General features: G+C 38.8%; 1 protein-coding gene across 1 annotated transcript in view; it reads right to left on the bottom strand.

Annotated features, from left to right (window-relative positions):
- LOC134674103 (sodium-dependent noradrenaline transporter-like) overlaps positions 1-14,985 on the bottom strand; it is a 40,434-nt gene that overhangs the window by 5,112 nt on the left and 20,337 nt on the right. Inside the window, exons 10-16 of the mRNA XM_063532159.1 lie at positions 10,168-10,345; positions 9,341-9,474; positions 8,845-8,984; positions 7,769-7,872; positions 6,922-7,046; positions 6,131-6,243; positions 713-850 (exon numbers count right to left, since the gene is read on the bottom strand). Of these exons, the coding sequence (XP_063388229.1) occupies positions 713-850; positions 6,131-6,243; positions 6,922-7,046; positions 7,769-7,872; positions 8,845-8,984; positions 9,341-9,474; positions 10,168-10,345 (932 nt within the window). The remainder of the gene's footprint in view (positions 1-712; positions 851-6,130; positions 6,244-6,921; positions 7,047-7,768; positions 7,873-8,844; positions 8,985-9,340; positions 9,475-10,167; positions 10,346-14,985) is intronic.

The following is a 14,985-nucleotide window of genomic DNA, read 5'->3' as shown; positions in this document are numbered from 1 at the left end:
TGACGTAGCCGACCTTTGAGGTGAACCTCCGCGCATATTGAGGGCACGTGAGAACACCAGCCACATAGTGGTAGTGAATGGCAGCAGGCTGGTGTAGCAATGCACCGAGGAGAAGTTTCTTAAGTTGCGAAACTTCTATGAAGAATATTCGCTGGAACTTAAAAATAAACAATCTAATCGTATCAAGTCCGACGTAGACACGTGCCATTTTAAATATTTCGCCTGCCCGCTTTACAGTTATGTGGCGTGTAATATTATATATTACACAAAACGTTAAAGTTCTCATGGGAACATTCTCACAGAGAACTTTCTAAGTTTCTTTCATGTAATTTCTCTGACATTTCCGAGAACATTTCTGCAATTTGTACATTGCTAGGCTGGCGTGCCTTCAGCTGGTCGCGTTTAGCGTCGTGGTCAACTTTGCGTTGCTCCTCAAAATCGCGCACTTTGTCGTGCACCAGCCTGCGCCACTCAGGACGCTGCGCTGCCAAACCTTCCCACTGAGAGGGCTCCATGTTGCTTCTTTTCATGTAGTCGGCTGTACTTACTGGAGTAATATTGATGCACGCCACACAGAACGAGACGCAGACCACGATCAGAGTGAAGTGCTCCCGGCGCAGCCAATGCGCGCCGCTCTGCCGCGTCAGGTCTAGGAGGCCCGTTGTCACACATTCTAGGCCTCCCATCTGAAGATAAATACCACTGTACTTACTGGAGTAATATTGATGCACGCCACACAGAACGAGACGCAGACAACAATCAGAGTGAAGTGCTCCCGGCGCAGCCAATGCGCGCCGCTCTGCCGCGTCAGGTCTAGGAGGCCCGTTATCACACATTCGAGGCCTCCCATCTGAAGATTTATAAATATTTTTGAACAGTTAGTAAAGTATACGATAAAAAAACCGGACAAGTGCGAGTCGGACTCGCGTTTCAAGGGTTGCGTACATTACCCAATAACAATGAATTTTTAACAATGAGTTTTTAACAATCAATTTTTTATGTGGAATCAATGAAGTCCGACTCACGCTTGACTGCACATTTCTACATTTCCCATAAGGTTTTCCTGTCATCTATAGGTAAAATCTACATGGACAGACAGACAGACGCACGAGTGACACTATAAGACGTTTTTTTCCTTTTGAGGTACGGAACCCCAATAAGTAGATAATAATGAACAATATGCATTTTTCAGCTTATTTATGTGGAATAGAAAAGACGCTTAACCTCAAGGATTCCGTACAATTACTCGCCTGTTGCTGTCTCTATTACAAGCGTATAGGTAATTATATTGCTCTCACGCTCGCACCATGCCATTGACAGCCGGAAACATGGTCGGAACAGCAATACGATTCGAAATCAAATTCCCTTTGAGGGACGTTCGGATCCTACCGACTGCGCCAAGTAAAATAAAATATACCATTCACTCAATTATATACCTTAAACACTACAAAATACAGTTGAATTTCCTACATCCCAGGGACTACGAATCTCGTAGCAGTTCGTAACAGCGCAGCATGAAATTTTTTTTTAAATATATATGTCGACGCGCAGGCGATATTAATTGGTAAATTCAAATAATGAGCGCTTACATGACATACTTACGATTGATCAAAAACACTTGTAAGCGACGTGGGTAATAAAGATGTCCCTTCAAGAGGCTTGAGATCGTATTAGAGGCGTCAGGGGTTTTTGTAACGTCTGAATGTGTTCTCGGAAATTGCTTTGTTTAATAATTAATTAGCTCTTGGTTTTTGTGGACTGAAGTGAGTGGGAAGGCCAGGCTGCAGGCTGGCGTCACTCTGGGATTGAACCCCATTCTGATCGGACAATAGCAATAGAGACTGCATTACGCCTCGCGTACTTGTTCTCGCGTTAACTATCTACGCCCTACGGATGTACTACCTAGTGCATCTAGCCATTCCTGAATACCTAAACCTATATTAAGCCCCGACATCAGATCGTGGGATCGTAACGCGAAAGTACTGCGGGGTACTGTACAGTAAAAATTCGATGCATTTTGAATGTTGTGATTTGTGATACTTACTTACTTACTTACTTAAAGATATATGCGGTGAAACTGGTGGTTTCCTGTAAATCCTGTTTGGAGTGTCCTGGACATCAAATCGGGTCAGTTCGTTCCATTATGATTTATGATTGTTACCTTGATGATTTATCATTCATGTCGCTAATTTGCCTGCATGAGGTTGAAAGTGAATTGTTCCGTTTTACGTATAAGCGGAGATGTTATTCTTGATTATTTATTGTGAAATTGAATCGAGTACTTCATCTCTACTTAAAAACGTTGTGGCATTTGTTTTTATAATTATGGTGATTAATGGAGAAAACATATGAGTGAACCTGAAATTAAATTTGAAATCATTTGCGATAGAGATTTAACATAACGACTGAAGAGTAATTATCTTCGTTTGCCATTTCCCTGTCTGAATTCGTTTGCCTGGAGAAGATCGGCGTTTGGCAATAAGTCCGCCTGTTGTTACGTACTACCTACCGTAGGTACCTACCGGTTTCTATTTGCCCTCGATTCTGTTCCATATTTTGAAGTGAACGATGGAATATTTTTATTGATTTTATTAAAAACTCGAATTTGAGCTAACATTATTAAGATAATATGAGATTCCTGATTAGCTAAATATTTTGTCTATTTCTAGACTGGAGGTTTTGAATGAGGTATTTAAATTGCGTATTTGCAAATAACGAAATTGTTGCTTTTTATAGCCTGTTGTGGAATCCGCTTTTAGTTTAAGTACCTACTTTAAAAACTAAAAGAAACATTGAAGTTAGTTTGTCGTTTAATCCGTTAATTCATAATGCAATGCTTAATTTTAAGCGAGTGATACTACGTTATAAAGAGACATTTCGTAGCAAACTAAAGAATGATTAAGTTGTTGTTTAAATTAACGGATATTGGTTGAAAATTGATTTTTAAATGAACTAGAGCTTACTTAGTTTGATATTGTTTTGAATGTTTCCACTGAACAGTTGATTGTCCACCCATCCATCATTTTATGGACTTTACGAGTAGCTCGCATAGTTATCGATAAAAAGAGTTTGGTCCATTCTTAAAAGTATCTGACTGGTATTTTGGTTTTGATAAACTCGAATAATACGGAAGCATGATGCTAGAGCAATGAGATCTTGTAATATCAATGTATGGATTGAAGTTATTCGATTAGTAACTTTTTGTAAGGTAATTGTTTTTATGGCGACTGAAGAATTCATAAATAATAATCTGCTACTTAGTCACCTGGTTTTCAATTAAAGATGTAAGTACGTAAATTGAGATTGAAGCCTTCAATCTGATTATTTTGGTATAGGCATGTGTTACAACACATTACTTATCGACGTATAGTCAAAGTATTACAACCGATAAATTACAAGATTTACGCCTATTTCTGTGAAGAATACAAGTCTTATTATCGATTAAAATAGAGTCTAAAGTATTTTGGCGATGAATAAGCGAAATACGTACAGCGTTGAACTCCGGGAGTGATGTTAAATGGAGTGGGACCATTGCGGGTGCCTACCTGCTGATTTTTTTTTGTTTATGGCCGAATGTTGCACAACTTGCACAAGTGTTGTTGTTTGTCTTTTGAAGTACCCAATGATTTGGGTCGAGTTTTTTTTTGGTCGTCAAGACTCAAGATGACACCAATTGACGTTGTTGATAAGGTTGTTTGGCAATAAAAAAATACTGTACGCTTTTGGAGAGACGCCTAAAACATGATAAAAAAAACGGTTAGTTTCAGATCATTAATCAATAACGTTGTTAGTATAAAAATCTTAAAAATATTATTCGTGATAGGTACATTTAATCAATACCTAACTATAAAAAAAACCTTTGTGAATTTTAACAACGAATGAAATGCCGTGATATTTCTTTGTTTAGGTTCTAAAACTTCTAAATCGGCACCTTCCAATAATATGATTTTCTGTTTATTTTTTTGGCGTTTTCTGATTACATTTTTAATGGTCAGGAAATAAAGTTTCCGAGACATTGAAAATGCTAATCTAGAGTGAATATCACAGGTTCGATTCCTGGTTTGAGCTGCTAGTAAATGCTCTATTTTTTTTTGCTGAGACCAAGTAACAAAGAATAGTCAGTTATAGCCGTTGTCGACGCATAAGAATGTTAATTCTTTGAATAATTTGGATGGCTAAATATTGGAACTGAAATTCAGTTGGTTTATGTGACTTCAATGCAAAGTTATTTTAGAGAGTGAGAACTAAGAGTCGGTTGAGTATCGATGACTTTAGTGACTTAAGTAGGTAGGTGCATCACTTTGTGTCTAGCTTGTCGGTCGATCGTAGGTCACATACCCGAATCAGATATATTCTCACGCATATTTAGTGAAAATGTGTTTGGTAAAGGAGGCTGCGCGGCGACCACAGGTGATGATACATAGTGTTAGGGATGATGATGACACCCGTGGTGGTGTTGATGCCTTGTGTGGCATGGTTTGGGTTCCTGTGTGGAACCGTTGGAGTGAACGGTGTATCACTTTGGAAGTGGCCTGGGTGCTGCTGGATGTGATGGTGGTCAGTGGACCATATGTGTTGTGATGTGACAATGTGTGTCACGTGTGTTGTGGCCGGTGTGTCACAGGTATTAAGACTATGTATTGAGAGTTGAGATGTGATAGTTGAGACATGACATCTTTGTGACTTATGATGGACGTGGTCGGTGTACCACACGTGTTGTGACGTGACAAGGTGTGTCACATATGTTGTGGCCGTGGTGCCACAGGTACTGAGACAGTGAGATATGACAGCTTTGTGACAGACGTGGTCAGTGGACCATGTGGCTACGGCACGTGTGCCGTGTGACAATGACTATGAAGGACAGTGACATTAAGTACAAGCCTTGGTGCCTGTAGACTTGCAGTGGTGGTGCCCAGATGTGGTGTGGGCCATAGTGCTATTTGAGAAGTCACATAAATGATTTAACAACGAGGTGTTGTTTTGATCAACGTAATTTAAATGTTATTGATGATGTTCTTATAAGAAAATATAGATACTGTTCTTTGTTGCTTGTTGCTTGTATTTGTGCAAGAGTTCATTCGATTCGAGCATTTTATTGATTATTTATGTTTGTACTCTTAACGATATTCATGGCAGAATAACCTTCGTTAGTTAGGTCGAATCTTCGCCGATCGTTCGTCGAAAGTTAGGCAGAATCCGTAGTGATATTAATTGCCGAATGTATGATACGAGTACATAGTGATCTGTAGTGATATTAATAGACAAATGGATCTTAGTGATCTGCAGTAATTTTAATAGCAGAATAGATCTTAGTGATCGGTAGTGATATTAGTGGCAGAATAGCCGAACGGTAAAGTTGAATTAAAATTTGCTGAGTAGTCATGATGACTATTAAATGGCTCATTGCACACGAGGACGTGTGACAGTCAGGATCGCCGTGTCGACGCGCAGGCGATATTAATTGGTAAATTCAAATAATGAGCGCTTACATGACATACTTACGATTGATCAAAAACACTTGTAAGCGACGTGGGTAATAAAGATGTCTCTTCAAGAGGCTTGAGATCGTATTAGAGGCGTCAGGGGTTTTTGTAACGTCTGAATGTGTTCTCGGAAATTGCTTTGTTTAATAATTAATTAGCTCTTGGTTTTTGTGGACTGAAGTGAGTGGGAAGGCCAGGCTGCAGGCTGGCGTCACTCTGGGATTGAACCCCATTCTGATCGGACAATAGCAATAGAGACTGCATTACGCCTCGCGTACTTGTTCTCGCGTTAACTATCTACGCCCTACGGATGTACTACCTAGTGCATCTAGCCATTCCTGAATACCTAAACCTATATTAAGCCCCGACATATATATACAGGGTGTTTGGTACACCGTTTGCCAAATTAAAACGGCAGATAGATTGAGTCTTTTGCTATCTTCTCAGGCCTAGAAATTTTTAATTTGGTGCAAAAATTTTTTTTACTTCTATGACAGTTTTTCGTAAATTTAAAATTTTTACTTGCGTAGTAGTAAAAAAAACCATTCCCAATTTTTTTTCTAGGCATGAGAAGATAGCATATGACTCAAGCTATCTGCCGTTTTAATTTGGCAAACGATGTACCAAACACCCTGTATACAACATACCCCTGAATCCAAGCCAAGCATGATCAGCATGAAGAAGAACAGCATGGCCCAGAGACTTGCTCCTGGTAACGTCGCCACGGCTTCCGGGTACACTTGGAACACTAGCCCTGGCCCTGAAATAAGTAAATAAAGGTCGATCATCTATTTCTTGTTTTTATTCTGTCCCATCAGCCAGAAGACAATAGTAGCATAGTTTGTTAGAGGAGCTGCTGTACCATGTTCTAAAAACGTGTTTAGTAGATGTCCCATTACGGAAAGGCCTTATAACTACCGAAAAATTCAAGTTTGGTTCATTTAAATACAAAAAAATAGGGATTTTAAGAGTTAAAAGTTGATTGGGTGAATTTACTTAGTTAAAAACCGGACATGTGCGAGGCGGACTCGTCCACCGAGGGTTCCGTACTTTTTAGTATTTGTTGAAATAGCGGCAACAGATATATACATCATCTGTCAAAATTTCAACTGTTTTCGGTTTCTGAGATACAGCCTGCTGACAGACAGGCGGACGGACGGACAGACGGTCGACGGACAGACGGACAGACGGACGGTCGTATACTCATAATTTATAGTTTTTTCAAACAATTACTCTAAGCTGCAGAGTTAACTGACCCCCACCTGCAGCTTACTCTGATTATCTCTGTACACAGTATATTCGTAAAATTGTATACTTAACTAAACTCGAGAACTACGAGCAACTTTGTATATTGTAGGTATACTATACTATATAGTAGGTGTACTATATTTAAATACATAGTAGGTAACCCATTTTAACAGCTTCTGAGTACACTAACCTTCGGTAGCCACGGAGGATATGGGGACGCCCTGCTTATGAGACATGAAGCCGAGATACGTGAAGATGACGAATCCGGAGAAGAACGAAGTGAAGCAGTTCACTAAAGTCGTCACAAGACAGTCTCTGAAAACGTAAAGGAAATAATAAAATAAGTTTTTGGCAAAATAATCATTTTTGGTAGGTTACTTTGACCCAATTGAGGGTAACTTTGACCCACATGAAAACGTAATTTAATAAAAAACATCATGGCATGTTTCAATAATTATAGTGCAATAAACCTGGACCGAGTAAATCCAATGGCCAATGAGTAAATGGCCAATGTTACCCTCCGGGGCTAGAGTAACCAGACTTTACGGTACAAGCTTTTATCGCTGACTGTACTTTCTTTCCACAGGTAACTAAATACTCATAGAAACAATTCTAACAACACCAAACAAAATTAGTTTGTGTTGTGTTATCATTAGGTATTTATCACAGAGTTCTCATGGCCACCTCCTGTCTCCTGTGTCCTGGTACTCATCGAAACAATTCTAACAACACCAAACAAAATTAGTTTGTGTTGTGTTATCATTAGGTATTTATCACAGAGTTCTCATGGCCACTCCTGTCTCCGTCATCAGATCTTACGTATTACAAGTATGTGTGCAATTTTTCAACTTCATTGGATGTCGGGAAGTGGGTCAAACTTAACTTGTAAGATTTGACCCTTCAAGTTAATAAAAAGCTTGTAAAAACACCAAATCTCGCAAAATTGTCATGAAATTACAGCTTTCATCCTACCCACCGAATTTGAAAAATATTTAAAGGAGTTAAAGAAAAATACCGTGTATACTAATGATAAATACCTATAGCAGTTGTTGTGAAAGGTGTTATAGCTGGCATAGGACAAGTGGACTCCAAAACCAGCTCCCACCGAGTAGAATATCTGAACTGCTGCGTCCACCCACACCTGGAAATATTTTATTAATATGTTAGATTTTAAGGGTAATAATGCCAACAGAAAAATAATTCAATTAGGTAGGTACTTAATCCTTTCCTTGGCAATGTAACTTACAAGATAGAATTTTAAGTCAGACTGAGAACAGTCTGCAGCGATTTTGATAGCCCACGTGTCATTTTAAACTTCAAACATCTATGAAATTACGACGTATATAATAACACATCCACTGCGTGGGCTATCAAAATCGCTGCAGACTTTTCTTGGTCTAACTCTACATAATTTTACACCCTCTTTATGTGTTTTTTTCTAAGAGCATTTTTTTTGCTCTATCAGGCGCAAGCGAGGCGAGAACTTACGATTTTTTTTTATTTGTCAAGAAAAGGGTTAATTTGATTTCAGAATGATGAGTATCACCCCGGCTACTCACGTAACGATAAATCGTTGCGATAAAACTGTGCAGTCCGACTGTGCAGATAAATCGAACCGTGTGTATGTCGATTATCGTAACGATTTGTCATACACACGGTTCGATTTATCTGCACAGTCGGACTGCACAGTTTTATGGCAACGATTTATCGTTACGTGAGTAGCCGGGGTTATACGTCCATAACCGCCACATAGCAAATGTGGTAGCTTTTTGGTTGGCAGACTTAACAATAAGGAAAAAACGACTAAAAAGAAGTGAGATTAGTGTTAGTATTTAAAGTATGGAGGGTAGAGGTAAGGAGTAATCTTTTATATGAGAACTGTTGTAAATAATAGTTCGAAAGCTCTCCGGTGGCGCTAGGCAGCACAAGGACATGGCATGAACTTAGACTGAACTCAGACGGAGTGAAGTGGGCTGTCAGTGATTTGAATTTTTAAGTCAGAAATGTGTGCGCGATGTATTGTGGTGCCACCTATTTATGGTTTATTGATGGACACTTTATAGACTCAATAGATTGTTCTCCTTACCTCTACCCTTCATAATTTATAGGCTACCTGTGTGTCTTTGAGCCTCGTGAGCTCCGGTTGCAGGTAGTAGGCGATGCCTCGGGTAGCCCCGGGTAGCAGTAGACCTCGTACCAGCAATATGGACAGCACCACGTAAGGCATGGTTGCTGTCATCCATACTACTTTACCTAGGATTAGTGGGTTAGGAGTTAGTAATTAAATAAGGGAAAATATTAGTAAAGACAAAGTTAAAAGATGCATGCAGTCGGATTTACAGTCAGCCAAGAAAGTGGTTTACCACTTTTCGACTCTATCAGTCAGATAATAGAGTCGAAAAGTGGTAAACCAATTTCTCGGTTGAATGTATCTACATTAAGCTGTCGTATATGAAGCAAGAATTTTTATAAAGATTCCGTCACACAGGCGCGTTTTCCGGGCGGCGCGTGAGCGAGTCGCGCCGCTTTTACATATAAAACACTCACGCCTTTAAGTATTGATAGAAGGAGATTACTATTAGGTATTCAGTAAAGTCACAAAGTCTTACCAGAGCTCTTAACACCCTTGAAGAGTGAGAGGTACAGGGTGACGTAGACCAGACCCAGGCATAGAGCGAGTTGCCATTTCGGGAAGCCCAGGTCGTTCAGGCCTTCGGAATGCTGCATCTCTAGCACCGCTCGGCTGAAATAAAATAATAATTAGTTAATCGATCCTAAGTATTTTTGTCTAAGTGTTTAAGTAAGTGTGTTGTGTAAGTGTCTAAGAGTTTTTGTGTTGTACTTTAATATACCATTCCCCGGCTCGTACCAATGAGTTTTTCGGAACTTATGTACGAAATATAATTTGATATTTACCAGTCGCTTTTCGGTGAAGGAAAACATCGTGAGGAAACCTGCATACATCTGTGAAGAAATTCAAAGTTGTATGTGAAGTCCCCAATCCGCGTTGGGCTAGCGTGGGGACTATTAGCCCCAGCCCTCTCGCGCTCGAGAGGAGGCCTGTGCCCAGCAGTGGGACGTATATCGGCTGAATTATTATTACTTTAATATAAATTAAATTTTAAATCAGGTATCGCAAAGGATGGCAAGATGTAAAATAATATTGGCATCATCGTCAGTTCAAGAGTTTGTGGCTCCAAAACGAAGTTACCATTTAACAGGTTCACAGGCGTCAATCCGTCGAGAGCCGTGAATGGAAAGCTTTGTTATGTGGCACCGCCTGATGTGACATTGTATGGAACTTCCTAAGGAGAAGCCGAAGTAAATTGTGAGAACGACCTCTCATAAGAAACCTTTGCCTTTCACGTAGCATCGTGCTGCGATGCATTGTTTGGAGTTCCATGAATCATTTCATAAAGCTGCATGGTACACTTACTGGAAGAATTCTGAAGCCGGAGTGAAGTGTGAGAGCGGTCCCTGATATGGAACTTCTGTCTTGTTCGTTGTGTTATGTCGCGCCGCGTCCCAGCATTGTTCCGTGTTCCACGAATTGTCACAATGTAACCAAGGTAACTCAGAGCGCGCCGAGGACACAAGGAAGTAGAACGCCCAGCCTGGTATGAACAATGTGTTTTTTTTATAATTCATTGCAGATACTAAACACAATGATGGACTTAGGATGCTTCTATAAAGACATAGCCACACGTCTTATAATCCTAGGCCTAGCCAAGATGACAATCGTTGATAAAAAACGCAAAATGAAACTTAAATAATATATGGTAATCGTCATGTCTTCATTTATTAACAACTTATTAACAATTTATTTATTAAAAACTTTACACAAAAGTTAAAACTACATATAGGTACTAATATAGGTACATATTTACACACATATTCAATTACACAAACGGGTCTACCGCGATATAATTTCATTGTTATGTAATTGTATTGTTGTGTAATTGAATATGTGTACAAAACGCGAGAGTTTAAAGTGTTATATATTTACACACAATTTGTCGCCAATGTTTTCCCATTTTAACACCCCCGTAATTTTCATTTGGCACTCGCCAGCTATTAAAACAGGAGTCCCCCGAGCCCGAACGCGCAGCCGTGACTAAATGACGTGACGCTTAAAATATTACCTGCGTAAGTGCGTAATAACTATTACTAAGTGGCTCTACTATGAGTTCCGTGAATGACAGTCGATAGTGAGAAAGTTAAGGAAAATGTATGGAGTAATTGTACAGTGCCTCTACCGGTCACGTAAAGAACTAAAAATTTCAATTTGTACCATGAGTTACAAACGTTTTTACGCGAGTTTTCCATACTTGCCTAACTTCACACCTAAAACGCTCTCTTTCTAATTATATAATGAAAACTGAGCCAGAATTATTCTGCGTAAATACTTTACGCGAGTAAACGTGACAGATGTTATGGAAAAATACGTGCGTTTCCAACGTGACATTTCTGTCAACTTGTAAACACAACAAATACGCAGATTTTTCACGAATAACTATTAATGCAATTTTCAACGTAATAGGTATGTATAAATTTATAACAGTATGTGAACTTCAAGCAAAACTTTAAGGGATAAATCAATTAATAGTTCGATAAAAGGCTGATTTAGTACAAAGGTAATGAGTTATACTTGACATCATATTTTCCTATTTCTATTGCTACATTTGCGAAAATCACATTGCTTACGAGCAGTTTTTGGTTTTAGGCAAGAAGCTGATTGAAAACAACATTTCCATGAAAACCCGGATTGCATCATGTATGCATGCGTATGCATGTAGAAGTTACATATGTATTAAGAATTAAGGCTCAATACAAGGAGCGGTACATAGACATGTTGCTGTTTTTGTTGTGGGTGCACATAACACATAGTAAGAACATACCGCAAGACCTATTATAATATTTACACAAGAATTGCTACGTATTTTATTAAGCATTATTATCTTAAATAAAATAAAACATACAAATGTTCTGTGAGTTTATTTATTTTTCTTTAAGTACTAAGTAAGTATTGTTTTATTTTCCGTTGTTCAAATTATTGTGTTTGGTACCTAGGAAATCGTTTTTCATGTAAACTTGGTAACAGGAAATATAAAACTTTCTTCAAAAACTTTTGCTGGTGGTTCAGAATCTGAAAATTTAAATAAGATTTAAACACATTTATTGTCAAAAACCCGCTGCGTGGGTTCATTTTGTATTGGAAATGGGGCGCTTGGCACTGAAATATACTCGAGATCATATAGGTACTATAAAATTAAGATCGCTAGTAAGGTCATACGTAGGGTCTGTGCGGAAAGAGAAGAGTCGTAGGTAGTTATAATGTATGGGCTCCCCTAAATTTCACGACTCTTCTCTTTCCGCACACTCTATTAGATAATGTTACTTAGCAGTAGGAGACGGCCGCTGTCATGATGCGGACTGAAGCGGACCATTATAATACATACCTATTTTAATAATTTTAAGATTTCTTCTCATGTGTGTACTATTTTCGTCATAGGTAATAAATATGTAGCCAAAAGTAGCCTGTATAATCGCGCCGTATACTTTGCTTCCTATTTTTTAACACGCAAAGTCATAATTTTAACTCGATTATTAATGATGTTTACGTAATTATCATATTTTGCAATTTTTGTCTTGAATACAATATATTTTAATTTATACATTGTTTACTAACATTGATGTGTTTATTATTTTCGTAACTATGGCAACGTCAAATCTTTAAAAAATTGTAGAATGAAGGTTATGACAGTAACATAGTGACAAAATTGGTCTTAGAGCATTTAATAACTGGAGTGGCCATTGAGTGCTTACTGTTAGGATTTAGGATTGAAGGAAAAGCTTGTTTTAACACCATATAGGTAATGTTTATTAATCTCAAGCAAGACTACATAGTAATGGCGTCTCATACGAGAAGAAAGAACACCTACATTTGTTTTATATTGACAACCGAATAAATCAAATATCATAGTCGTAGTAGTCTCGAAGGTATACCCTTTATTTTTTTGTTGACTTATTACTTACCCCTCTGCCGAAAAACTTGCACAATTGTGCAAACTTTTGTATAGACTGATATGGCTATTTGTACGTTACGTACAAATCATGTAGAAACAGCAATACATTTGACGTCCCCTCCCCCGCAAAAATCGGCAGACTGTTTTGTAAAGAAAATGACAGCGATGACATCTCCCTTCTAAATGCTCTTAGTGGATGGTAGAGGTAAGGAATACTCCATGTAATTAATAATGAAAAAGTGTCCGTCAAAAACCTTAAGAGGGAAGTATACTACGTAATCGTCCATACAAAAAGAGAAAACGTTTTTCCACTTGTAAATACGAGTATCTTCCATTCTCCATGATTTTTAGTACGGTATTGATACAATGAAAAACTAGGTTTATGGGTTTTCTTTTTTTCGCTACTCTGGAGAGATTTAGAAAAATTATAATAGCTGACAGCGTGCCCAGTTTTTGCAAATATTCTCCCATTAAGGAGTTTTCTCATAAAGTCATAAAGGATTCTCCTTACCTCTACCCTCTATATTCACGGCTACCATCAGTATATGTAACATTACTTTCTGTGCATCTCACTTGCACTAATATGCGAGAGCGAGATGCATAGATAGTAAATTACGTAGACGTGAGAAAATGTGTCAATTTTGTTATTTAGTTCTTTAGGTGAATCCTAGAGGCGCTGTATAAAACTCCGATATAACTCTTGCTCTGTTTTTTAGTATACTTAGAAAGGGACAGCATCGATTGGAGTGGAGTGAAGTTAGGTACATAAGACCGTAAAGAAACGTAAAACGTGACTCACGGCACGTTTATTCACTGAAAGTAAGTGAAAAATACTCTGCCAACTGATGGTAGAGGCACGCTTATGACACTGTCTAAAATTACGTTTTAACGCATTCACTGCTAACGCAACGTTTTTGTAGCACTATGCCCGTAGCCGATCTTAGCGTTGATGATGATGAATTTGCACGCTTGCATGGAAGCTAGGTACAAGATCTGTAACACCATATATTGTAACATCCCCATACTGTAACAATGCAAATAAATAATTCCTGATTCTGATTCGTTTTCCCGCTTTTTAGAGGAAAGCGACTACGAATACAGAACCCTGAATGGACAGCACTCAATATGTTAGGCTAAGCGCGCATCACGATTTTAATTTTTGCGACACGTTTTAGTATCGTGTTGTAAATTCACTGTGCAGAAAATTCACTGCGCGCACTGCGATGAAAAAGTCGACGATTTGTTCATTCTCAACATGGATTTTGTACCAGTCGTTAGTCATGAAACGTGTCTTTAATATGCGATCGCTGTATGACTTTGAGTATTTAGGTATATCACAAAGGTGATCTCCTTCTATTTCCGTAATTAAATGGTCAACATCTAGCGTCTCATCTTGAGACTCCATCCGTTCCGACATGTTGAGGCTTGGAGAGCGAAATGCCGACTGAGGTCCGGGGTGCGATTTTATTATCGCAGTGCGCGCAGGGCCATACAACTCCGTATGCTGCAATTCACTTTGCGACAATCGCGTCGCGAGCAGTCGCGGAAAAATGTGACAAATCACAATTTTAAAATCGCTGCGATTTTTTTGTCGCATATGCGCGCACTGCCTTATAAACACATAGGTACGTTACATTTCTGCGACAAAATTATCGTGCGACAAAAAGTCGTGGTGCGCGCTTGGCCTTATGTCTCGCGAACCCTCCTCTAAAAAGCCGCTCCCATACATATAGGGTCTACTTTTTGGACTTTAAACGGCACTTGCACCATCCCTCTAACCCGGGGTTAAGCGGTTAAACCGTTAACCCAGTGTCAAATTGTACTAGTAGCAATGGTAACTCCAGATTTAACCGGTTAACCCGGGTTAGGTTAGTGCAAGAGGCGCTAATAGTCAGACGTTAGGTATTGTTAATCTAGTTCGTTGCCCGACCCAACCATCACGATATATACAGTGTGGAAAGATAAGTCGGGCCCTGGAGGGAAACTATCTTAAATCCTTAAGCTGGCTCATTTTACTTAAAGGCTACTCCTTGATTATTAAAAAGAAACAAAACTGCATTCAAAGAATTTCTAAAACTCGCTTGCCTCGCCCGGGACTCGAACCGACTAAAAATTACAAAAAATAAAAAGTCTCAATTTTATTCTACTAGTAGATACAGTTAATGTTAATGATAACATTTCTCCAAGAAACATTAGGTCTTACACTCACCTGTTGTACAAAAGATCCA

This window comes from Cydia fagiglandana, chromosome 19, assembly GCF_963556715.1.
Source record: "Cydia fagiglandana chromosome 19, ilCydFagi1.1, whole genome shotgun sequence".
NCBI lineage: Eukaryota > Metazoa > Arthropoda > Insecta > Lepidoptera > Tortricidae > Cydia > Cydia fagiglandana.
Note: the sequence above shows the minus strand (reverse complement) of the source record. Positions and strands in the feature narration are given on the sequence as shown.